Below are 24,712 nucleotides of genomic sequence, written 5' to 3' on the forward strand. Positions count from 1 at the left end.
TCTTCTAACTTGAACCCTGGCTCCTATGCTAGAGCCAAGTGGTATACCATTCTAAGATTCCATCCAAATCATTAACACTAAATCAAATTGGACAACATCAACTGTTTATCCCTCATCCCACATTAAATAATTCTTTCCTAGTAACAGGTTGGAGATACATAGCAGAAACTTCTTTTACTTTGTACTCACTTGAGAACTCTTCGTTATGTGAACCTGTTACTGCTATAGCCTGACTGAAACTTAGTGATATAATAAAATTTGGCATCTGTATAATATAGAAATACAATTTGCTCTTTCCCTTTACCCTTTTGCTGTCTCCACCTTGTTCTTTGCTTTTCAGATTTCATGTCTGTCAAGTCCTGATTTACTATTTTGCGTCATTGCAAATTACTAAAATTAACATGAGCCTTCAACGCTGTTATCTCCCAGTAGATGGGGAAAGCATTTCTGGATTTCAGCTTTCTTTTTGGGACTCTTGGCTAATCCATCAGCTTGCACCATGCTGTCTTTATACCCAGTTTTTATATGTGACCACTGGTATTGATCTGTCCTTGCTGTTCTTATAAATCCTTTTTCTAGAATTTTTTGAATACTCACAGTTTTTAATATCTCCTTACCCCTTTTTACACAGAAAGAAACGCATTTTTATGTTTCATAGGCAGTTATATACTTAATAGAAGAAAAAGAGTAACTATATACATGTACAGAGAAATTAATATCCATTCTTTATCACTTAATAGAGGGAATGGGCATCCATTTATGTCAGTTCACTGTGATAATTTTTTTTTTTTTATAAGAGTTGCAGTGTGAGTACCTATTGAAATTCTCTCAGCTGGACCTAAGATACTTTCCTCTCTTACCTCTTTATCCCACCTATTTTGATCACTGGTCTAGGCACTTACTTGTTGGCATTCAAAAGATTGTGTCTGGACTGGTGATGGTCACATAGGTTTGATGAGTGAAAATGAATTAGAGTTACTAGCTTAGGAAATTTTGAGAATTTCTAGTAGTGTTTTATATGATCCAGAAGGCAGCAGAAGTATGTTGCTTTCTTGATTGTCTGTTCTTTCATCCATTCAACATTTATTGAATCCTAACTCTTTAGCAGGATATTGTGCTAAGACATTGAGGGTGCAGAGGTAAGACAAATCATTTTTATTATAGAAACTTGGGTAAAGACATCAACAAAATAAAAGTTTCCCATAATTACAAGTCCTAGCGCTGTGGGGAATGTCTTTTTTGGTTTATTTTCAATGTACACATACACCATGTTTTTTTTTCCTTTTTTTTTTTTTTTTAACACAAATAGGATATACTCCCCCCATTATTTTATAGATTGTCATTTTATTCAATAATATAGTTATAGTGACATTTTTCTCACATCATTTAGTATGCCTCTGATTTGGTAGAACAATATTTGAAAAGTTTATTATAAAGCAACACACTTTTGTAAAAGGTCAGCCATTATAGTAATATATGATATAAATAAGGGGAGTTTCCTGTAATCCCGTTTCTCCAGAGATAACTACTAGTAGTTGTTAGATTATTTTTTCATGGCATATAGTCGCATTTGCATTTCATTGATGTTCACAGATTTACTTAGTCAATTTTATAGTGTTTAGGTTGCTTATGATTTATTTTGTTATTTACAGGTAACTCTGCATTGAACATCCTTGTACATAAACATCTCTGCTTATTTCCTTGGGTAAATTCCTAGGACTACAATTGTTATGTCAAAGGGGAGACATAGCCTCAAGGTTTTTTATGCAACTTGTCTTCCAGAAAAGTGCCAGTTATCTTTTTTCCAACAGTACAGTAATATATGTAATTAGTCTTACTCACATATATTCCTTAACCCTGACAATATTTATTTTTCCATTCTGATTGGTAAAAACTAATTTTAAATCAATTTTTCATCACTAGTGAAAGTGATGATTTTTATTCTTGACTTTCTTTATTGATTTTTCTGTTTTTCATTCTTTTTTTTCTTTAATTTGAATCAGTGCTTTTTATATTAAGGTTATCAGCACCCCCATGGACTTGAGTGTTTGTTTAATGAAACCATGAGCATTTACTTTTCTTAGAGTTGTGTGCAATTTAAATTGTATAAATTTAAAATTTAGTTGTCTATCTTTTAAAATCTTAGTAGGCTTGTTATTAGAGCTTATTTTAAAATAACTTTTATATATTATTCATTTAACAAATGTCCTGTGTATCTTATTTCTATTACAATTGTTAGATTACTTATGTTGAAAATGAGGAATAGAAGACTGATAGTCCTTATTTTGTCACTGGTTTATTGCGTTGTCATTGATTTAATTAAACCTGTTTTATTTTTTCCCTTCTTATAGCTACAAGTGTATTCATCAGAGTTTGGAGGACAATAATAGATGTCCCAAGTGTAACTATGTTGTGGATAATATTGATCATCTGTATCCTAATTTCTTGGGTGAGTCTTTGGAGAGATTTTTATTTTCTAATATACTATCCCTAAAAATTGGTGCTAGCACTAATTTATTTAGAGAACCTAGCTTAGAGATAAATAATTCTATTTTCAAGTATCATAAAAATTTGGATAAAACTCTTAGATTCTTTTGTAGATCACTAGACAGAATATAAGGCTGAAGGAGAAGGCCAGAGGTTTGGGATGCCTGTCTGTTTATGTAATGTTGTTCATTCTTGCAGCTTCTGCTTCCAGGGAAGAAGTGAAAAGAAACAGGAAAGGATTAATGGAGGTGGAGTGTGGCCCATGTTTGGGGAATATTGAGGGGAAGGCAAAAAATTTCTTGGGTATGAGGATTCTTGAATTGGGAAAAGAGTATGACTGGAGAGGTAATTGAAAAGTAAGAACTGAGGAAGGAAGATATGAGTATAGAACTTTTGAGAGAGGAATGGGAAGAACAGGAGAAGAGAGACGAAATACGGAATCCTTAGATGTAAATGCTTGGTGTAATAATATCTACTCAGAAGCCAATTGTGAGTATCAAAAATTCTACATGTTGAAAAGACTTAACATATTGTGGGAAACCTTTATTTTCAGTGTTTTGAGAATGAATAATAAACCAAAGATTAATTTTCAGATATGGGTAGATAAGAAGCAGGACACTAATGGGTATGTATATAAAAAATGTTGATTTTTCGTTCTAAACACTGACATGCTCAGAAATAGGGCATGGTATGTACTTGCGTTATTAGATTCTGACCTACTAGTACTTTGGTTGCAGTTTGATTTTGCATAGCTAAGATGGTGGTTTATAATAAATCATCAATTGGAACCTTGTCATCAGTGACCTTCCTTTTTACCTCTGTTAGCCAATTAAATTGGCTACAACCCCTGTTTTCCCTCTTTCATTCTTCACTGCAATCTACTGTCTATTCATGAAGTAAATTTACTGGATGATTGTATAGCAAAAAGGAGCTTTAGAGGAAATATTTTGAACATTTTCTTTTGGAATGATAAGTTCTTATAGGTAGATAAAGTCTTATGGCAAACTAGTAGAAGGAATTCAGGAAAAGAACAAAGAGAGAAATATTGGGTGTTATGTGCCCCGAAGGACTGGAATTCATGGGCTAAGTTAGGTAAAAGAGAAACCCAGTAGTGCAAAGTAGAATCCTTTGCCCTGAACTGGCAAATATGGATTGATGCTGCTCGGTATGCTCTAGGATGACTCTTCTATTAGTTGTTTGAACTTTGGAAGAGCACTTCTTTTGGAAGAGTACTTCTTTTTAAATTCAGAAAGATATCTGGTGTTCTAAAGGTTTATGTTTTACTAAAATTTTCAGGGAACATTCCTTAATTAGTCTACAAGTTTGAAATTCTGTTATGTGAGTTTCTTAATATTGAAAAGGGGTACTAAATGCAAGTTCAGAAGGAATATGAAAAATACAATACTGTTTAAGTTGGAAGGTGATTCTATACATTATTTATATTCTCAAATGTATGTATCCAGTGAATAGTAAAGTCATGTTTACTGACTTTGTTAAGCTAGAAATTATCTTGGGGATCATCTAGTTTTAACCTCTTCTCTTTTTGGATAAGACATTTTGGTATTGGGTAATTGAAATTTAAGTATTTTATGCCAGTGTTTGAAATCTCTTAATTGTAGTGCAGCTTCCAATATGATTACATATGTTAGCCATGGAAATAACATTTCATCCTGATACCTCTATCTCTGTTTTTCTGCCCATCACCCCTTCTTGCCTTGACCTTTGTACAGTGATGACCAAATCCTTAGGTTCCCACACTAGGTGGAAGTACTTTTCCAAAGTTGTGACAGCTGATAAAAGAGTGATCCTAGAGCCCACACAGCAGCATCAATCCATATTTGCCAGTTCAGGAACAAAGCATTCTACTTTGCAGTAGTTGGTTTCTCTTTTTACTATCTTAGCCAAGGCAATCAGAGTGTGACCAAGAATTGCTGATCTGTACATTTTAAAAACAAATACCATTTGTTTTCTTCTTTACTGAAAAATCTCCTTGTCTAAGTTATGTCCCTTGATTCAGTTTGGGATTACATGATATGGATAGTTCCTCCAGTTCTTGGTTGGGTTAAGAAGACCTTGACCTTGAGCCTTTTAAAGTCATTTCAGATTTCTTTTTGAGCAATTAACTAAGCCCATGTTATACAATTCTGAAGCAGTCTAAGCAGCCTTGAATTTTTTATTGTTAGGGTTAGGACAGTGCTACCTGCTTTCATATGACTTTTTACTTTTTATGCTGTACACTTACCTAAGTCATGGTTAGAAGGTGAGGCTAGACAATTTCTGTAGCAATGGTTTTCAAACTGTTTTTGCTTGTATAACTCATAAAAAAATTCTGAATAATGATGTATCTTCCCATATTTTTTTTCAGAATTGTTATTACTATATAAGTCATCAAACAATAAATGTAGATTTTATAAAATTTTAAACATAACATTTTATAATAAAATCTCCCTTGCAGCTAATTCAAATGCATTGATGATTATTACTAGGACAAGGATTAAATTTCATTTGTATTCTTATTTTTAAAAGTATAAGTATTGAGAAATCTCATTTCCATACATAAATTAATGGGTTTTTGTTTTTGTTATAGCGTCACTCAGTTCTTTTGTCTCCTTCAGAGTTATGTGCTCAAAAAATGCACTTGTTATATCATCACAAAACATTTCAATGAGCTGTTATTAGTTAACAAGTCAGGTCCTTCAGGTTTTTTTTCCCCCCATCATTTGGTTGTGTATTCATCACTACAATCAATTTAAGAACCTTTCCATTACTCCCCAAAAATAATAAAAATAAAAAGAACACCCAAACACCTCATAACCCTTATCCCTCCCCCCATTATTGATATTTTTTGTCTTTATTACTCATCTGTCCATCCACTGGATAAAAGGGAGTATCAGTCATACGTTTTTCATTGTCACATGATAAAAGCTATATAGTTACACAATCATCATTGGGAATCAGGGCTACTGCATTATAATTCAACAGTTTTAGGTACTTTTTTCTAGCTATTCTAATACACTAAACACTAAAAAGGAATATCTATATAATGCTTAAGAATAACCTCCAGAATGACCTCTCAACTCTTTGAAATCTCTTAGCCACAGAAACTTTATTTTGTTACATTTCTTTTCCCCTTTTGGTCACGAAGGCATTCTCAATCCCATGATGCCAGGACCAGGCTCATCCCTGGGAGTCATGCCCCACGTTGCTAGGGAGACTTACACCCCTGGGAGTCGTGTCCCACTTAGTGGGGTGGGTAGTGATTTAATTTGCAGAGTTGGCTTAGAGATACAGGCCACATCTGAGCAATAAAAGGTTTTTTTGGGTTGACTCTAAGGCATAGTTACAGGTAGGCTTAGTTTTGCCATTGGAGAGAAGTTTCATAAGGGCAAGCCTCTAGGTTGAGGTCTTGGCTTATTAAATTGGGAGCCCCTATTGCTTAAGAGAATAGCAGGGATTCCCCAGATGGAGAAGTTTAATAGTTGCACATTTTTCTCCAGTCCCTCAAGGGGACTTTGTAAATACCTTTTAATTTTCTGCCCCAAGTATTCTGGAATGTATTGAGGTATTACATTAGCCTGTATAGAATAACAAGAACTCATTCTCTATTCTAGGTTCCATGTAATTGTGATGTTTAATTAAACTTACCACACAGGTTAAATTAGATATTGTGATACAGAAATATAAATTTTGTACTAGATAAATCTCTTTTCCTTTGATCTCACACAGAAGTTGGAGTTTTAAAATACAGTCAATATCCTTTACCTGTTGTTCTAATTTATCTTAGTCCTAACCAAGTTCGTTTCATTCATATCTTTAATTGTAGTCTGATCTCTTTTTCAGCTTCTTTAGGAGTTGCTGTGTAGAGTAATACTTATAGAGCTGCTGAACTCTAACTCTTAGTCTCAGGTGTCACACAGATACCCAAATTTCCGGAGCACAGCACCTCAGAATTTAGAAAAAGCGGTTATATCTCAGGAATAGATATGGCTGCTGTAAGAGCTTACAATCTAGGAACCTTTACAATAAGCCTTACTTGAACATTCTGTACTCCTGAATCGTGGATTGCCCAATCTCTGTCCCTGTTCTATCTCTGTATTACCTGTGCTCTCAAGTTCAGTTCTCAGTGTTTGCTCATTATATTAGTTTACATTAATGAGGCCTTATAATATTTATCCCTTTATTTTTAGCTTATTTCACACAACATAATGTCCTCACAATTCATTCACCTAGTTGCCTGCTTCATGAATTCAGTCCTTCTTGCAGCCACTCAATATTCTCTTGTACATATATACCACAGTTCTCTCCTACTTTCATCCATTGATGTACCCTTAGGCCACCTCCATCTGTTGCAAATTGTGAGTAGTGCAGCCATAAACATTAGTGTGCAGATGTCTATTTGTGTCCCTGCTTTCATTTCTTCCAAGTGTACACCACATAACGGGGTAGCAGAATCATATGGCAGCCCTACACCCAGCCTCCTGTGGAACCACCACACTCTTCTCCAGCAGGGCTGCACTATTCTACTTTCCTACCGACAGAGAATAGCTGTATCTCTCTCTCCACATCTTTTCTAGCACTTGTATCTTTGTTTATTTTTAAAAACAGTTGTATTCACACACCATACAATCCATCACATAGTTATGCATTCACCACCACAGTCTGTATAAGAACATTTCCATTTCTGATATTTATCTCTGTCTTCAGTTCGGCATTCGTAGGGACCTTCTCCAATCTATATCTTCCTCCAAAGTTCTGAACAATACATAATTGTCCTTTTTATTTTATTGATTTTCTGGGGAGAGATTTTCAGTAGCTGTTTACATCACCATGTTGATTATGTCATCCTTCCTTCAGGTTTAATTAAAACAATTCAAAGCCCAGCAGTCAAAGCGTGTTGGTTTTCTGGTAGAGTCATATATGTCTTCCTCAAGATATTTTGATTTTTCCCTTTTCTACCTTTAGTATTACATTATAGTCCCTCTCCTGAGTTCCCTTCCCCATTTTTCTCTCATACAACATTTTCATACCCCATCTTCATGGCACACACTTTCTCTGCAGTACGCCCCCCACCCTCCTTGATTAGATAAATTGTGAGTTTAAAGAACAATCATGCATAAAATACAGGAATCCCATATATCATCCTGTTATTAACACCTTGCATTGGTATGGTATACTTGTTGAAACTAATGAAAGCACATTTTTTGAATTGTACTATTTTCTATAGTCCATGGTTTAACTAAGGGTTCACTGTTGATGTTGGGCAGTTCCCTGGATTTTTAAAAAAAATTTTATTCTAGTAACATATTTACAATCTAGAAGTTTGCCTTCTAGCCACATTCAAATTCAGTGCTGTTAATTATGTTCCCAGTGTTGTGCTACCATCACTACTTTCCATCAATGAAACTTGTCCATTGTCCCAAAAAAATTCTACTTTTTAAGCCTAAACTCCCTATTCCCTACCCCACCCCATTCCCTGGTAACTTGTTAGAAGAAACAATATTTGTCTTTTTGTATCTGGCTTAATTCACTCAACATGGTGTCTTCATTGTTCAACCTTGTTGTCTCACGTATCAGAACTTCAGTTCTTCTTATGGTTGAATATTAATCCATTCAGCCTAAATCCATCGACCTAAATAGAAATTTTGCACAAATTAATCAGCAGCTCCCCATTCTCTACCCCCATATATACCACAGGCTGTTTATCCATTCAGTGGTTGATGGACAGTTGGATTGCTTCTGTCTTTGGGCAATTGTAAATAATGCCACTATGAACATCGATGTGCAAACATCCGTTCAAGTCCCTGCTTTCAGTTTTTTGGGGTATATGCTTAGAAGTAGGATTGCTGTGCTTAATTTTCTGAGGAACTGCCAACTGTCTTCCACGGGGGCTGCATTATTTTACATACCAAAACTGTATGAACTGTTCCTATTTCTCTGCATCCTTGTCAACACTAGCTATTTTCCATTTTTTTTTAACAGTAACCATTCTAATGGCTGTGAAATGGTATCTCATTGTGGTTTTGATTTGCGTTTCCCTAATGGCTAATGATGTCAAGCATTTTTTTTTGTGCTTTTTGGCCATTTGTATATCTTCTTTGGAGAAATGTCTATTCCAGTCTTTTGCCTATTTTTAAATGGAATTGTTTGTCTTTTTTGTTGTTGAGGTGAAGGGTTTCTTTATATATTCTGGATTTTAAACCCTTATTGGATATATGGTTTCTAAATATTTTCTCCCATTGTAGAGGTTGCCATTTTACTTTCTTGATAAAGATCTTTGAGGCAGAAAAGGTTTTAATGTTTGAGGAGGTCTCATTTATCTTGTTCTTTCTTTCATTGCTTGTGCTTTGGGTGTAAACCATTGCCTAACACAAGATCCTGAAGATGCGTCCCTGTTTTCTTCTAGGAGTTTGATAGTTATGGCTCTTATATTTAGGTCTTTCATCCATTTTGACTTGATTTTTTTAGTATAATGGGATGTAGGGGTTCATGTTCAATCTTTTATGAATAGTGATCCAGTTTTCCCAGCATTATTTGTTGAAGAGACTATTCTTTGCTAATTGAGTGGTCTTTGACCCCTTGTCAAAAATCAGTTGGCCATACCTGTGAAATTGATTCCTGAGCTCTTAATTCGAGTCCATTTGTCTATATGTTTATTCTTGTGCCAGCACTATGCTGTTTTGATTATTGTGGCTTTGTAATAAGTTTTAAGATTGGGAAGTGTGAGTCCTCCAACTTTGTTTTCCTTGTTCAAGATGGCTTTGGCTATTTGGGGCCCCTTATCCTTCCATGTGAATATTTTTAAGCAGTTTTATTGAAATATATTCACATACCATATAATCCATCCAAGGTATACAGTCAGTGGCTTTTAGTATAATCACAGAGTTGTGCATTTGTTCTGATTTGCTAATGCCGCTGTTATGCAAAATACCAGAAATGGATTGGTTTTTATAAAGGAGGCTTATTTGGTTACAAATCTACAGTCTGATGGCCATGAAAATGTCCAAATTAAGGCATCGACACGAGTATACCTTCACTGAAGGAAGGCCAGTGGCATCCAGAAAACCTCTGTTAGCTGGGAAGGCACTGACTGGCATTTGCGAATCCTGGGTTGTGTTCCAGCTTCTCCCTCAGCTCCTGTGTGTTCTTCAAAATGTTGCTTTTGGGGTGTTTTGTCTTTTCTTCGCTTCTCTGAAGCAAACTCTTGGCTAGTATCTTGAAAGTGTCAGCAAAAGTCTGTTTTCAGATGTCTCCAAAATATCTCCCTGCGCTGCAGCAGCAAGCTCCTTCTGTCTGAGCTCTTATTTAGGATTCCATTGATTAAATCAAGACCCACACTGAATGTGGGCCACACCTCCGTGGAAATAATCTAATCAAAGTGTGCTGGTTTGAATGTATTATGTCCCCCAAAACACCATTATCTTTGATGTAATCTTGTGTGGGCAGATGGATCAATGTTGAGTAGATTGTAATTCTTTTGAGTGTTTCCATGGAGATGCACCCCACCCAACTGTGGGTGATGATTCTAATCGGATAATTTCCATGGAGGTGTTGCCCCACCCATTCAGGGTGGGTCTGAATTAAATTACTGAAGTACTATATAAGCTCAGTCAGAGGATCTAGCCAAGAGGGACACTTTGAAGAATGCACAGAAGCTGAGAGAGTAGCTGCAGATGAGAGACAGTTTGAAGACAGCCATAGAAAGCAGACTCTTGCTCCGGAGAAGCTAAGAGAGGACAAATGCCCCAAGAGCAACTGAGAGTGACATTTTGAAGAGGAGCTGCTGCCTGGAGAGGAATGTCCTGGGAGAAAGCCATTTTGAAACCAGGACTTGGAGCATATGCCAGCCACATGCCTTCCCAGCTAACAGAGGTTTTCTGGACACCGTTGGCCATCCTCCAGTGAAGGTACCCAATTGTTGATGACTTACCTTGGACACTTACTGCTGATTAATATTCCATTGTATGTGTATACTACATTTTGCTTATCCATTCATCAGTCGATGGACACTTGGGTTGCTTGCATCTTTTGACAATTGTGAATAATAATGCTATGAACATCAGTGTGCAAATATCTTCCATGTAAATTTGATGATTGGCTTTTCCATTTCTGCAAAGAAAGTTGTTGGAAGTTTGACTGGGATTGTGTTGAATCTGTAAATTGCTTTGGGTAGAATTGACGTGTTTGATAATATTTAGCCTTCTAATCCATGAACATGGAATACCCTTCCATTTATTTATGTCTTTGGTTTCTTTTAGCAATGTTTTGTAGTTTTCTGTGTACAAGTTCTTTCCATCCTGTTAGATTTTTTCCTAGATAAATGATTATTTTAGTTGCTATTGTAAATGGTATTTTTTTTTTCTTTATTTCTTCCTTTGTTCATTACTAGTGCATAGATACACTACTTTTTGAGTGCTGATCTTTTACCCTGTCTCTTTGCTGAATTCATTTATTATTTCTGGGAGCTTTGCTGTGGATTTTTCACGATTTTCTTTACATAGGATAGTGTCATCTGCAAATAGGGAAAGATTTATTTCTTCCTTTCCTTTTATTTCTTTTTCTTACCTTATTTGATCTTCCTATTACTTCCGGTACTATGTTGAGTAACAGTGGTGACTGTGGGCATCCTTGTCATGTTTCTATCTTAGAGGGAAAGCTTTAAGTCTTTCACCATTCAGTATGATGTTAGCTGTGAGTTTTTCATATATGCTTTCTATCTTGTTGAGGAAGTTTCCTTTTATTCCTAGTTTTCTAACTGCTTTATCAAGATGAGATGCTCTGTTTTGTCAAATTCATTTCCTCGTCTATTAAGACAATTATGTGGTTTTTTTCTTCATTCTTTTAATGTGTTGTGTTATATTAATTGATTTTCTTATGTTGAACCACTCTTGCATATATGGTTATAGTGTATACTTCTTTTAATGTACTATTGATTTTGGTTTGCTAGTATTTTGTTGAGGATTTCTACATCTATATTCATAAGAAATATTGGTCTTTTCTTTTTTGTGTGGTGTCTTTATCCAGCTTTAATATTAGGGTGATCTTGGCCTCAGGATGAATTAGGAAGTATTCCCCCCTTTTCAATTTTTTTTGGAAGCGTTTTTGGTTTTTTTTTGGAAGGACTAGTGTTATGTTTTCTTGGAATGTTTGGTAAAATTCCCCTGTGAAACCATCTGTTCCTGGGCTTTTCTTTGTTGAGAGGTTTTTGATTACTGATTTAGTGTTGTTATTCCTCTCTTTACTAGTTAGTAGTTTGTTTATTTCCAAGAATTTGTCCATGATTCTAGATTATCTGATTTGCTGGCGTACAGTTATTCATAGTATCCTGTTATAGTTCTTTTTATTTCATTGGGGTCCCCCTTTTCATTTTAGATTTTAGTCTTTGGTGTCTTCTCTTTTTCTTTGCCAGTTGAGCTAAAGTTTTATCAATCTTATTGATCTTTCCAAAGAACCAACCTTTGGTTTTGTTGATTCTCTCCATTGTTTTTTTGTTTTTTTGTTTTTTTGTTTTTTAATTCTCTGTTTCATCTGTCTCCCTTCTAATCTTTGTTATTTTCATCCTTCTGCTTGCTTTGGATTTGGTTGCTTTCATTTTCTAATTCTTTCAGTTTTGAAGTTAGGTCTCCAATTTGAAGTCTTTCTTTTTTAATATTATCATCAGGAGCTATTAATATCTTTCTGATTGCTGTCTTTGCTATATCCTGTAAGTTTTAGTGTATTGTATTTTCATTTTCATTCTCTTTATTTCTCAGTTTTTCTTGTATTTCCTATTTAATGTTTTCATTATTTAAGAGTACATTGTTTTATTACCATGTATTTGTGAATCTTCTATTTCTCCCTCTGTTTTTGATTTCTAGCCTCACTTTATTGTTATTTGAGAAGATCCATTGTATGATTTCAGTATTTTTGAATTTGTTAATTTATTGAGGTATGTATTGTGACCTAAAATATGGTCTATTCTGGAGAATGATCCATGAGCTCTCAAGAAGATTGTGTAGTCTGTTTTTTGTTTGTTTGTTTGTTTGTTTTGGTGAAGTGTTTTATATATGTCTGTTAGTTCTTACTGGTTCAGAATATTATTCAAGTCTTGTATTTCCTTATTGGTCATCTGTCTAGATGTTCTATCCATTATTGAAAGTGGTATATTAAAATCCACTATGAATGTAGAACCATCAGTTTCTCCCCTCAAATCTGTCAGTATTTGTTACATATATTTTGGGGTTCTGCTGTTAGTGCGTATGTATTTGTAATTGTTATGCCTTTCTTGTTGAATTGACCTCTTTATTGTTGTATAATGACTGTCTTTGTCCCTTCTAACAGTTTTTGAGTTAAAGACTATTTTATATGATTTTAGTATAACTACCCCAGGTCTCATTTGGATGCTACTTGCATGGTATATATTTTTTCATCCTTTCACTTTTAACCTACTTATTCTTCAAATTTAAGGTGAGTCTCTTACTGTATGTAGTGGGGTTGTGCTTTTTTATCCCTTTGCCAATCTTTACTTTATGAGTGGAAAGTTTAATCCATTTATATTTAAAGTCGCTACTGATAATGCAGGATTTTCTTCTACCATTTTGTTATTGAGTCTGTAACTTATTCCTTTTGTGTCCCTCAATTATGCTGTTAATGCCTAATTTCATATTTTTATTTTTGTATTTTTTTTGTTATTGTAACATATTGAGTCCCTTCTCATTTCTATCTGGATATGTTTTTCATGTATATTGTGGTTATCATGGAGTTAAAATTTAACATTCTAAATCTATAACTGTTATATTTGATTTGGTAGCAAAAAGCATACTCCTACACAGTTCCTATACCCTTCTGCCCCTCACCATTTTTTGTACTTGCTACAGATTATATCTTTATACCTTGTTTGTCTAAAACTATAGATCTATCTTTACTTTTTCTTCTTGCTGAATTGCCCCTTTTATTAGTACGTAGTGGCCTTCTTTGTCTCTCAAAACATCCCTACATTTGAAGTCTATTTTATCTGAGATTAATATTGCTACACCTGCTTTCTTTTGGCTGTAGCTTGCATGAAATATTTTTTTCCTTCCTTTCACTTTCAGTTTCTTTGTGTCCCTGTGTCTAAGATGAGTCTCTTGTATGCAACATATTGATGGTTCATTTTTTTTTGATCCATTCTGCGAATCTATATCTTTTAATTGGGGAGTTTAATCCATTTACATTCAACGTTAAAACCGTGAAGGCATTTCTTGAATCGGCCATCTTATCCTTTGGTTTATGTTTGCCATATTTTTCCCTCTCTCTATTAATATCCTTTATTGTACCCATACCGAATCTCTTTAGTACTGAACCTTTCTCCAAGTCTCTCTGTCCTGTCTTTGTTTCTCTGTCTGTAGGGCTCCCTTTAGTATCTCCAGTAGGGCAGGTCTCTTGTTAGCAAATTCTCTCAGCATTTGTTTGTCTGTGAAAAATTTAAGCTCTCCCTCAAATTTGAAGGAGAGCTTTGCTGGATAAAGTATTCTTGGCTGGAAATTGTTCTCACTCAGAATTTTAAATATATCGTGCCACTGCCTTCTTGCCTCCATGGTGGCTGCTGAGTAGTCACTACTTAGTCTTATGCTGTTTCCTTTGTATGTGGGGAATTGCTTTTCTCTTGCTGCTTTCAGAACTTGCTCCTTCTCTTCTGTGTTTGACAGTGTGATCAGTATATGTCTCGGAGTGGGTTTATTTGGATTTATTCTATTTGGGGTTCGCTGAGCATTTATTATTTGTGTATTTATGTTGTTTAGAAGATTTGGGAAGTTTTCCCCAACAATTTCTTTGAATACTCTTCCTAGACCTTTACCCTTTTCTTCCCCTTCTGGGACACCAATGAGTCTTATATTCGGACGTTTCATATTATCTATCATATCCCTGAGGTCCATTTCGATTTTTTCAATTTTTTTCCCCATTGTTTCTTTTATGCTTTCATTTTCCATTCTGTCATCTTCCAGGTCACTGATTCGTTGTTCAACTTCCTCTAGTCTTGTACTATGAGTGTCCAGAATCTTTTTAATTTGGTCAACAGTTTCTTTAATTTCCATAAGATCATCCATTTTTTTATTTAGTCTTGCAATGTCTTCTTTATGCTCTTCTAGGGTCTTCTTGATTTCCTTCATATCCCGTACTATGGTCTCATTGTTCATCTTTAGTTCTTTGAGTAGCTGCTCTAGGTGCTGTGTCTCTTCTGGTCTTTTGATTTGGGTGCTTGGGCTTGGGTTATCCATATCATCTGGTTTTTTCATATGCTTTATAATTTTCTGTTGTTTTTGGCCTCGTGGCATTTGCTGAACTTGATAGGGTTCTTTTAGGGTTTGTAGACCAATTGAAGTCCTTATCTCTAATTTATCAGATCTACAGCTTCGTGGAGTACACTTTCTCTAACTAACCAGCAGGTGGCGTCCACGAGCCACCTGTTCTCCACAAGCCAGTTCTCCCCTGGTTAGCCTTTTTGGTGAGTGGGGAGTGAGTCTTGTGGGGTCCAATTGGTGTACCAAGCTTGCGTGTGTAGTTGGTGTTGCCTGCCCTGTATATGGGGCGTGTTTCTGTCTAGTCAGGGAGGGGGGGTGGTGGCTCTAACAATCAATCTCCCTGGTGATCCTAGAGTTTTAAAGCTGCTGCAATAGTCTAATCCTTCAGTTCAGTCCTGCCACAGTTTGTCTCTGCCACTGACCCACAAATCCTTGGTATTGGCGTATGGCTCCTGAGACTTGCAAGTGGGCCCCTCTTCCAGGCTGTGCACCCTGGGTCCTCTGTTGAGGGATGACTGTGCTATGTCACAGGTGAGTGCCATCCCCCCAGGGCAGTTCTGGGCTGCTGGGCTGTGTAGGGAGGCTCCCAGTCTGCTCAAATGATGGCTGAATGGGGCTTTGTTAATTCACACTGCTCCGCCTTCCCAACTCTGGGACAATCAGCTGAGGTTGCAGGGAAGGCTAATGTCCACGCCCAGTTTTGTGGTGTGTGCCTGTTATTTGAAGCACTTCCATCACACTGGGTTGTCTGGGGCAGCTCTGGGCTATGGGGCTGGCGATGGGCAGGAGTGTTTCCTGTCCACCAGGATGATGGCTGTGAGCGGACACCCCCCTTTTCTTGGGAAGTTGTGGTGTTTAGTGAATTTTCTCAGCTACTGGATTATTGCGTTTTGTCTCCGAGCTCTCCTAGTTCTGCTCTTGACTTGACCTGCCCAAATAGCAAGTCTTTGAAGCTTTCTGTATTGGGCTTCTTAGAGTAATTGTTTTAGAAAAAGAAAAAAGGATTAAAAAACAAAACAAAACAAAACAAACAAAAAAAAAAGACAAAAAAAAAAAAAAGGGCCCTCCTCAGAGATCTAATGGGTTATTGAAATGCTAAGAGACAAAGCAACCCTGGCAATTATGGAAAGGTCCACAGGGCAGAGAGATCAGCTTTTCTTCGGGATTTGCATATGCGCCTCAGGGCCCTTCCCCTTTCTATGTTCAGCAGAACTCCAAAAATCCTCCGCTTTTATTTTGGAGTTTTTCGTGTTGTTTTTTTTCTATGCCTGTTTCCTCTCTGCTGGGCTGGCTGCTCTCAGATTCTCTGGTGTCTGGTCTCAGTCTATCTATGGTTGGAGTTTGAATCAGTAGAATGAGTTTCCGATAAGGGCTGCCACTGCAGTTCTCCCTTCTCCTTCCCGGAGCTGACAGCCCCTCCTCCCCCGGGACTGAGCCTGGCAGGGAGGGGCGCGGGTCCCCTGGCCGCAAAAACTTACAGATTTCGCTGATCTCAGCAGTTCCACGTTTTCATGAGTGTTGTATGAAGTATGCCCAAAGTCAGATTGCTCTGTGGTGTCCAGTCCACGCAGTTCCTGGCTTTCTACCTACTTTCCTGGAGGAGTAACTAAAACATGCAGCTCACCAGTCTGCCATCTTGCCCCGCCTCCCGGTAGTTTCCCTTTTATCTTTTTTTTTTTTTTTAGCATTGGGATATGTTGGCTTGAAAAAAAAAAGAAAAATCCAATTACAGGTGGCTTAAATGTTAAGAAAAATATTGATTCAAACGAATAGATTTTCCAGAAATGGTTGATTTAGTGATTCAATGATATCATCAATTTCTTTCCATATTTCTGCTCCTCCATCCCCAGCATACGCCTTGATTCTTTGGCTAGCTCCCTTTAGGATTGCAGGCTGACTCTGAGCAGTTCCCAGACATCATTCCCTTATGGAGGCACGGAAAGAACTTGTTTTACTCTTAACCTTCTCTTTCTTAAAGATAGTACACTCTCATTGCCCAAAACTGGGTCATATACTTAACCCCACATCAGTCACTGGCAGGGTTATGATTGGGGAGGGTTCTAGCAGTCTGGCACTTGTGAAAATCATTCTGTTATCAAGAAAAAGAGTAGGGTGATTTTTGGATAGGTGACTAACTGTCTTCCATGGTATTTATAAAAAATTTAACATCAAAAAGGACAAATAATAATCTTTAGGGCCTACTTCCTAGAATCAACCAGTTACCATGTGGGGCATGGGACAGTCTCACACTCTGAAGAATTGTCTCTGCCTAAGTGCCAGAAGTGTCTTCATTGAGAAACATGTAAGAGAAAGTACATATTCTCAAGAATTCTCCTCCTGCTGTAGAAGCGGTGGTTTTTGTGGTGGTGATAGTAGCGTTGGTAGTAGTAGTAGTAGTAGTAGTAGTAGTAGTAGTAATAGTAGTGGTAGGTTCTGTACTGCAACAGCAGCTGCTGGTTTTCCTAATTTGAAATAAATAAAAAGCTAGAATTTTCTGCTTAGCATCTTTTCACTTTTGGAACTTTGTAAAGTTGAAATATAATCCATTAAAACAGAGCAATTAGATTGATACATTTTGACAAAACTACAAATTATGTGTTTTTTGTTCTGTTTCTGTTTTCAGTGAATGAGCTCATTCTCAAACAGAAGCAAAGATTTGAGGAAAAGAGGTTCAAATTGGACCACTCAGTGAGTAGCACCGTATGTTTCAACTCTTATTACTATTTTTAATAAAGTTTGTTTTATTGCTTTTGCTGGAAAATATGAATTAGATATTAAAACTTAGTATATTATTGATATTTTTAAAGGCTATTTAATTGTATTGTCTGAAATACTTTACTAGAATTATCATCTTTTGAATGGTATGTTGGGGTCACTTTGAGGCAAAGTTGGCTTGTAGTGCATAGCATTTGAAGGATCATATGGCAAGGTGAATCCAAAGATATTTTGGTAAAACTTTATTAAAGATTCTCAACTTGAAAGGATTAGCCTCAAATTACTGAGGCAAAAGAGCTTAAATTAATACCTTATCAAATACAAAGTCGCAAATACAGTACACAAATAATTAAAATCCAGTCACTTATTTTGAAGGGAAATTACATCTTTAAACATGCTGACTTCACTTTTTTCTTGAGTTTGCCATACATATCCATTATCTAAATTTATTTTAGGAGAGATAGTGTTTAAATTACATGTAGAAGGCAGTGGGGAGCCACTAGCAGGGAAGTAGTAGTTTGCTCTATTACAGTGTATTTTAGATATCTATGTAATAAACATTAGGATGCAGCAGTTAAACATTTGTTTTAGAGTCTCTAAAGTGATCTTCTTAGGAAGTGAATTTCTTTCTTCTTTTTTTTCATTTTTAGAATGGCCACCGGTGGCAGATACTTCAGGAATTTTTAGTAACTGACCAGGATAACCTTGATTTGGCCAATGTCAACCTCATGTTGGAGTTACTAGTGCAGAAGAAGAAACAACTGGAAGCAGTAAGTGGCAGTTGAATTTAAAAAATAGTTTTAAAAGTTTCTCTTTATTGCATTGAAAAAAAAATTTAGAAATATTAAAAAAAATAGGGTAGTCTCACTCAATCCATCAGTTTCTACTCTACAATGAACATCTGCAAGGTTTTACTTCTTACAGATATCCCTTTTTGAAATTAAAGAACAGATTCCTTATAATACAACTTATTTGCAATGGCCATTTTGTATTAGCAGCTGAGTGTTAAGAAAGACCATAAAAAAGTACAGTTTCATTTTTCTAGGGAATATTTATATTGGTCATTTTTCTTCTAATGTAAATCTTCCTTGCCATATCTTCCCCCGTTCATGATTGTTATTTAGAAGAGAAAATAGAGATTATTTTTACCTACATAAAATTCTTTCAGCAGGTATCCATTGGTAGCAGCGGTAATACTAAAGATTTAACCAAAAGCATCTAAAGAGATGTGAAATGGAGCTAAGATATATCCTGTTTCATGTAATGAAATGTAAATAAAATTTAAAATTGTATTTATTTCATGTTAAAAATGTAAAATGTGAAATTGCATATAGTAGTCAGGGATTGAATATTTTGTATTATAAGAAAAATGCACCTAAGCATAAGCAAATACCCAGCCTGACCTACCTTCATAAAAAAGGAGGTATTTATTTAGAGAATAAAGGAGAGAGAGCAGTGCACATACATAAAAGGAACAGCCAAACAATCAAACTTTGGGAAACCTGGCTTCTCTGGGAAATTTAAGTAAATGAGATCAGGGACTTGAATACCATTGAGTCTTTATTTTATTTTATTTTATTTTATTTATTTTATTTTAATTTAATTTTAATTTTAATTTAATTTAATTTTTATTTTATTTTATTTATTTATTTATTTATTTTAGTTTATTTTAATTTTATTTATTTTATTTATTTTATTTTATTTTATTTTAATTTTATTATTTTATTTTATTTTATTTTATTTTAATTTTATTATTTTATTTTATGCCACTTGTGCCTGACTCCTTTGGATAGTTCTGATTGTCTCTATTCAGATTTTATTTGTGCCTGACTTGTGCCTTTGGATAGTTCTGATTTTCTCTATTCAGATTTTATCACATGATGGATAATGTGGTCACCTGCACTTCATTTATATTTCTAGTTTTTGATAAAAGAAGGAAAGGGGTTTTCCTTCCAACTTCAGTTTAAATAATTCTTTTGATTAGCCCTAATTGACATAGCTTGGATCTGGATCCCACTGAATGGGATGGGAAAATTTTAGAAGGAGAAAGGAGTTTGTGAAGTTGAGTTGACCAAAATGAGTATCTGCTGTGGTGTATCTTTTTGAAAGAATTTCTCCTGTGGTTTTAACCATAGTCTTCTTTAACAAGCAGGTAAAATCCTTAGAACAGAGATTCTTAAAATGGGGTCTGTGACTCATGTTTTGTGGTGGGGAAATGTAGGTATCTTTGAGTCCCTGTATATTCATTGATTCATGCATTTATTCTTTCAGCTAATACATTTGTAGCACCTACTATGTTCCAGGCATTGTGTTAAGGGCTGTGGACAAGACAGACAGGAGTTCTACTTTCATGAAACTTACATCCTGGTGTGTCTTTGTGTGTGTTGGGGTGTGGGGTGGGGTGGGTAGTGTTGGCAGTGATAAACTAAATTAATTAAATATATATTTTCAAATAGTGATCAATGATATGAAGATTTCTTTTTAATTATTATTGATTGAACATATGCAATTGCCTTTCTCCTTTTTAAAACTGTAAAATGATAGAAGGGAGTTTTTTAAAAGGCAGAGAAAATGGGTGAAAAGACAATGGCAGCAGTATTTTATAAGCAATGAAGCATATGTTTGAAAAGTAATAGATAAGCAGATCTGAGGAAGCTGAATACTGAGCCAGCCGTAGGGTTAAATCTGTGCACCAACCCTATTTATATTGGGTAACAAATATGTGTTTCATATAGTGAAGGCTGAAAACAGGATGATTGGTTGAGGGTCCTTTTAAGAAGCAGTTGGAATCCCCGGTCCCTTCCTGTACAACTCTAACCAATAAATCTCCCTTTTCTACCCCACTAGGAAAATAGAGATGCTTTTTCCCCTGGGGTGGGTAATAGACTCTGAGAATCTTTGAACTATTGCACAGCAGGTACAGGTAAGGGTGAGAGGGTTCCCTATTGAAAGGAGAGACATAAGTTTACATACTGAATGTGAGAACTGTTAACCTTCTCAGATTTGTGCCTGTAACTTTGGTCTTGAGGCTAATACCCACCAGAGAAGAGATGAAGAGTTGTCTTAAGGGGAAAGTGTATATATATATCTCACAAGGGAAAAACAAAGATGTCATATTGGGGGTTCCCAATGAATTCACCCAACCTCATTAGCCTAGAGAGAAGCCTGTTGTCACTAAGGATCTCTCGTGGTCTCAGAGCTTCTAATAAGTCCTTTAACTGTTCCATGCTTAAATGTTAACTGGCAGTCATTGTTAGACAGTTGAGGGAGGAAAACAGAAAAATATTGTGGGAAAAGGCCATGCAAGAAGAAGAAAATGTTAGTTAATAAATAGTATTAATGCACTCAGAAAGAAGATTTTGATTCCATAAATAAGAATAAGAGGGGCAGTAAAGGCAAAGTTTTTTGTAAAGTAAAAATAGTGGGAAAATGAAAAACTCAATAGAAGGATTGGAAATTAATGTCGAGAAAAGTCTCCCAGAAAGTAGAGAAAAAAATCAGTAATAGGGAGAACAGAAAACCTAAGAAAATTAAAGACCTAACATCCAAGTAACAGGAATTCAGGAAATAGAGATCTTATAAAAGAGAAAGAACAAATCATCAAATAAATAAGTCTCAAAAAATTTTGAGAATGGAAGAACATGAGTTTCTACATTGAAAGGTCCAGTCAGGTGCTCAGTACAAATGAGATATAAACTCAAACTAAGATATATAGTATTATGAAATTTCAAAACACTAATGATGAGCAACAAAAGAAAAAATAGATAAGTGGGACTTCATCAAAATTAAAAACTTTTATACATCAAAAGAATTTATTATGAAATTAAAAAAACAGCCTGCAGAAGAGGAGAAAATATTTAGAAATCACATATCCTATAAAGGTTTAATATCCAGAATATAGAAAGAAATCCTATAGCTCAACAACAAAAAGGCAAACAACTCATTTAAAAAATGGATAAAAGACTTGAATAGGTATTTCTCCAAAGAAGATATTCAGATGACCTAATAAATACACAAAAAGATGCTTAACATTAGCCATTAGGGAAATGTAAATCAAAAGCACAGTGAGATACCATTTCACACCCAGTAGAATGGCTACTATTAAAAAATCTGAAAATCACAAGTGTTGGAGAGGAAGTGGAGAAAAAGGTATACTCATGCATTGTTGGTGTAGAATGGTGCAGCTGCTGTGGGAGACAGGCAGTTCCTCCGAAGGTTATATGTAGAATTACCCCATGTTCTGGCAACCCCACTTCCAGGTGTATACTAAAAGAATTGAAGGTAGGGACTCAAACAGATATTTGCACATTGATCTTCCTAGTGGCACTATTCACTATTGCCAAAAAGTGGAAGCAACCCAAGTGCCCATCAGCTGATAAATGGGTAAACAAAATGTGGGTATATACATAATCGAGATATTATCCAGCCATACAAAGCAATGAAGTTCTGTTACGTGTGACATCATAGATGAATCTTGAATTATCTATTATAGATAAATCAGTGAATTCATTGTTGAATAAAATAAGCCAGATGCAAAAGGACAAATATTATATAATCTCATTCATATAAAATAATTAGAATATACAAATTCAGTCAGAAATTAGAATACAGGTTACCAGGGGCTGGGGTAGGGTTTGTGGATGGGGAGTTTATGCTTAGTAGGTACCGTTTCTTTTTGTGATGATGGGAAAATTGTGGTAATGCATGGTGGTGATAGTAACAGAACATTGTGAATATAATTAATACCACTGAATTGTATATTTAAAAGTAGTTAAAAGGGGAAATTTTTGGTTGTTTATATGTTACCATAGGACTGTATAACACAAACAGTGACCCCTAATGTACTCTATGGACTATAATAGCATAATTTTGACAGTAATGTTTCATCAAACGTAACTAAAGTACCATATTAATAGAAAGTGTTAATAGTAGTTAATAACAGGGAAAACTGTGTTTGAGGGCAGGTATATGGGAATGCTGTACTTTCTGCATTATTTTTTTTGTAAACCAACTAATCTAAAAATACAAACACTAATGACAATCCTGTAAGTTTCCAAAGAGATAAAGAAACAGATCATATTAAATGATTAGGAATAAAAATACCATTGGAATTTTCAACAGCCACCCTGGAAACTAATGGCCTAGTGGAAAGTCCTCAAATTTCCAAGGGAAAATAATTCTCAGCCTAAATTTATATACCCATTAAAAGTATCCTGAGGTGTGAAAATAGCCTAAAGCGTTTCACACATAAAGGATTAGAAAATTTTATTTCTCACAAACCCTTTCTTAAGGAGCATGTGTTACATGAAAATGAAAGAATAAACTAAGAAAAACAACACTGGATACAGGAAATAGGCAGTAACACACAAAACCAAGAAGAAAAGGAAATCTCCAGAATGATGATAAAGGCAGATGGTAAGATAGCAATTCTGTAACAGGCCGACAAAGTAGCCAACTGTCCAGATTGGAGCATGTCATAAGGTTAAGAACTTTGTCCCAGAGTATGAAATTGATGAATTGGTTTAAAACATATTGAGAGGGTTTTTAGCAACATGGACAGGCTTGTGGTTGAATTATTGAGTAGTATTTAGAAAATTAAGCAAATGAAAAATAATTATTTAACTCTAGAGAAAAAGTATATAGCAAAGAAATAATCATAACATGCTGCATGAGTCATAATCATCATAAAGGAAAACCACTGTCTGTTGAGTATGCAAAATTATGTTAAAAGTATATTAGAAAGATGTGCAATGAGAAGAATGTGTGTATGTACATGACTTTGTGTGTATGGTAGAGACAGATGGGCTGATCAACCTGAACCCTAATCTTCCATTGTGGTAAATCAATAGGTAATACATGAAGTCATAAAGAAGCAATATATGTATGGTATGTGCAAATGCCAGAAGAGTCAGGGAGTAGATGAAAGGATTTTTGGGGGAGGAGTGAGAAAGGGGATAGAGAATAATAGGAGTCCGCTTCAAGTCACCTAGAACTAAAGTAATATCAAAGTAATATCTTTGATAAAAATAACTAAATGAAATTGATGTAAAGACTATATAGGTGATTATGTGGCTATGTAAGGAAGATGTTAATAGTCATAGTAGGCCTTTTTGAGGAGATTACCCTGAAGTAATATGCTCACCTTAAAACATGTTTTCAGCAGTTTGACTATGATATACGTAGGTATCATTTCTTATTATTTATCCTACGTGAGTCTCACAAAACAAGAGGGTATGTATGTCTTTGAACTTTCTGAAACATTATTTCTTCTTCCCTGTGCTCTTTCTCCTTTCCTTCTATGATTCCAGTCTATGTTGTTAATGTTTCATAGTTATGATGCTGTGTTCTTATTTTTTTTTTCTTTCTGTGCATCAGTTTAAATAATTTACTTTGAACTGCCTTTCATTTTGTAATCACTTTCCTCTGTTGTGTCCAGTCTTTTCTTAACCCCCTCCATGAATTTTTTTCAGTTTAGATTTGTATCTTTCATTTCTGGGATTCATATTTTGTTCTCTCATTTTCACTTTCTCTAGTGGAATTCTCTGTCTTTTCACTTGTTTTGCCCACTTTCAGTTCTTTTACATATTTACAGTACTATTTGAAAGTCCTTATTTGCTCATTCTAGCATCTGGGTCATCTGTGAATTTCTTTTATCTGTTTTTCTCTTGGTTTTTCTGCTTCTTTGCAGACAATACCATACACTGTATATTCAATAGTGGTGTAGAAACTGGGGTAGTTAATATTTTCTCCTGAAAGGTTTTGTCAGACAGCAAGGTTGAGACTATCTTTTGGTCCAACCAGGAATATACCTGAGTTGGGGCTCAGCTATTGCTTGAGTTAGATCAGTTCAATGTCAGTAAATAGCATATATTTTTTAGTTTATCCCTTTTGTTGTTACAGTGGAAACAACTTTTTATATTTCAGTCTGAAGGGAATTGGTTGCTAATATTTTTTTTTAAACTTAAATGTTTTGTACTCCGAAAGTGTCGTCTTTATGATAACCAATTCTTTCAAATTTTTAGTCATTCATTCTAAAGCCAAGGGTTGGAACAAGAAGAATTAATTATGCAATTCATACATTTAATTGTATTAGGCTCTGATCAGGCAGCTGCTTGCATTTCCATAATAGGGATGATTGTTTTGAGTTTTAGAATTAAAAAAATGTAATTGCAGAAAAGGATAGGAAAATAAAGAAAAACTGCTTTATAACAATTTGAAGCATATTCCATTTCAGATGGCAGACACGCTCTTTT

General features: G+C 35.3%; 1 protein-coding gene across 1 annotated transcript in view; it reads left to right on the plus strand.

Moving 5' to 3' along the window:
• Nucleotides 1-24,712, plus strand: part of COP1 (COP1 E3 ubiquitin ligase) — a 301,460-nt gene that overhangs the window by 55,063 nt on the left and 221,685 nt on the right. The window contains exons 3-5 of the mRNA XM_037825287.1: nucleotides 2,352-2,449; nucleotides 17,368-17,444; nucleotides 18,110-18,229. Coding sequence (XP_037681215.1) covers nucleotides 2,352-2,449; nucleotides 17,368-17,444; nucleotides 18,110-18,229 — 295 coding nt within the window. The remainder of the gene's footprint in view (nucleotides 1-2,351; nucleotides 2,450-17,367; nucleotides 17,445-18,109; nucleotides 18,230-24,712) is intronic.

The sequence above is a fragment of the Choloepus didactylus genome, chromosome 2 (assembly GCF_015220235.1).
Source record: "Choloepus didactylus isolate mChoDid1 chromosome 2, mChoDid1.pri, whole genome shotgun sequence".
In the NCBI taxonomy this organism is placed as follows: Eukaryota; Metazoa; Chordata; class Mammalia; order Pilosa; family Megalonychidae; genus Choloepus; species Choloepus didactylus.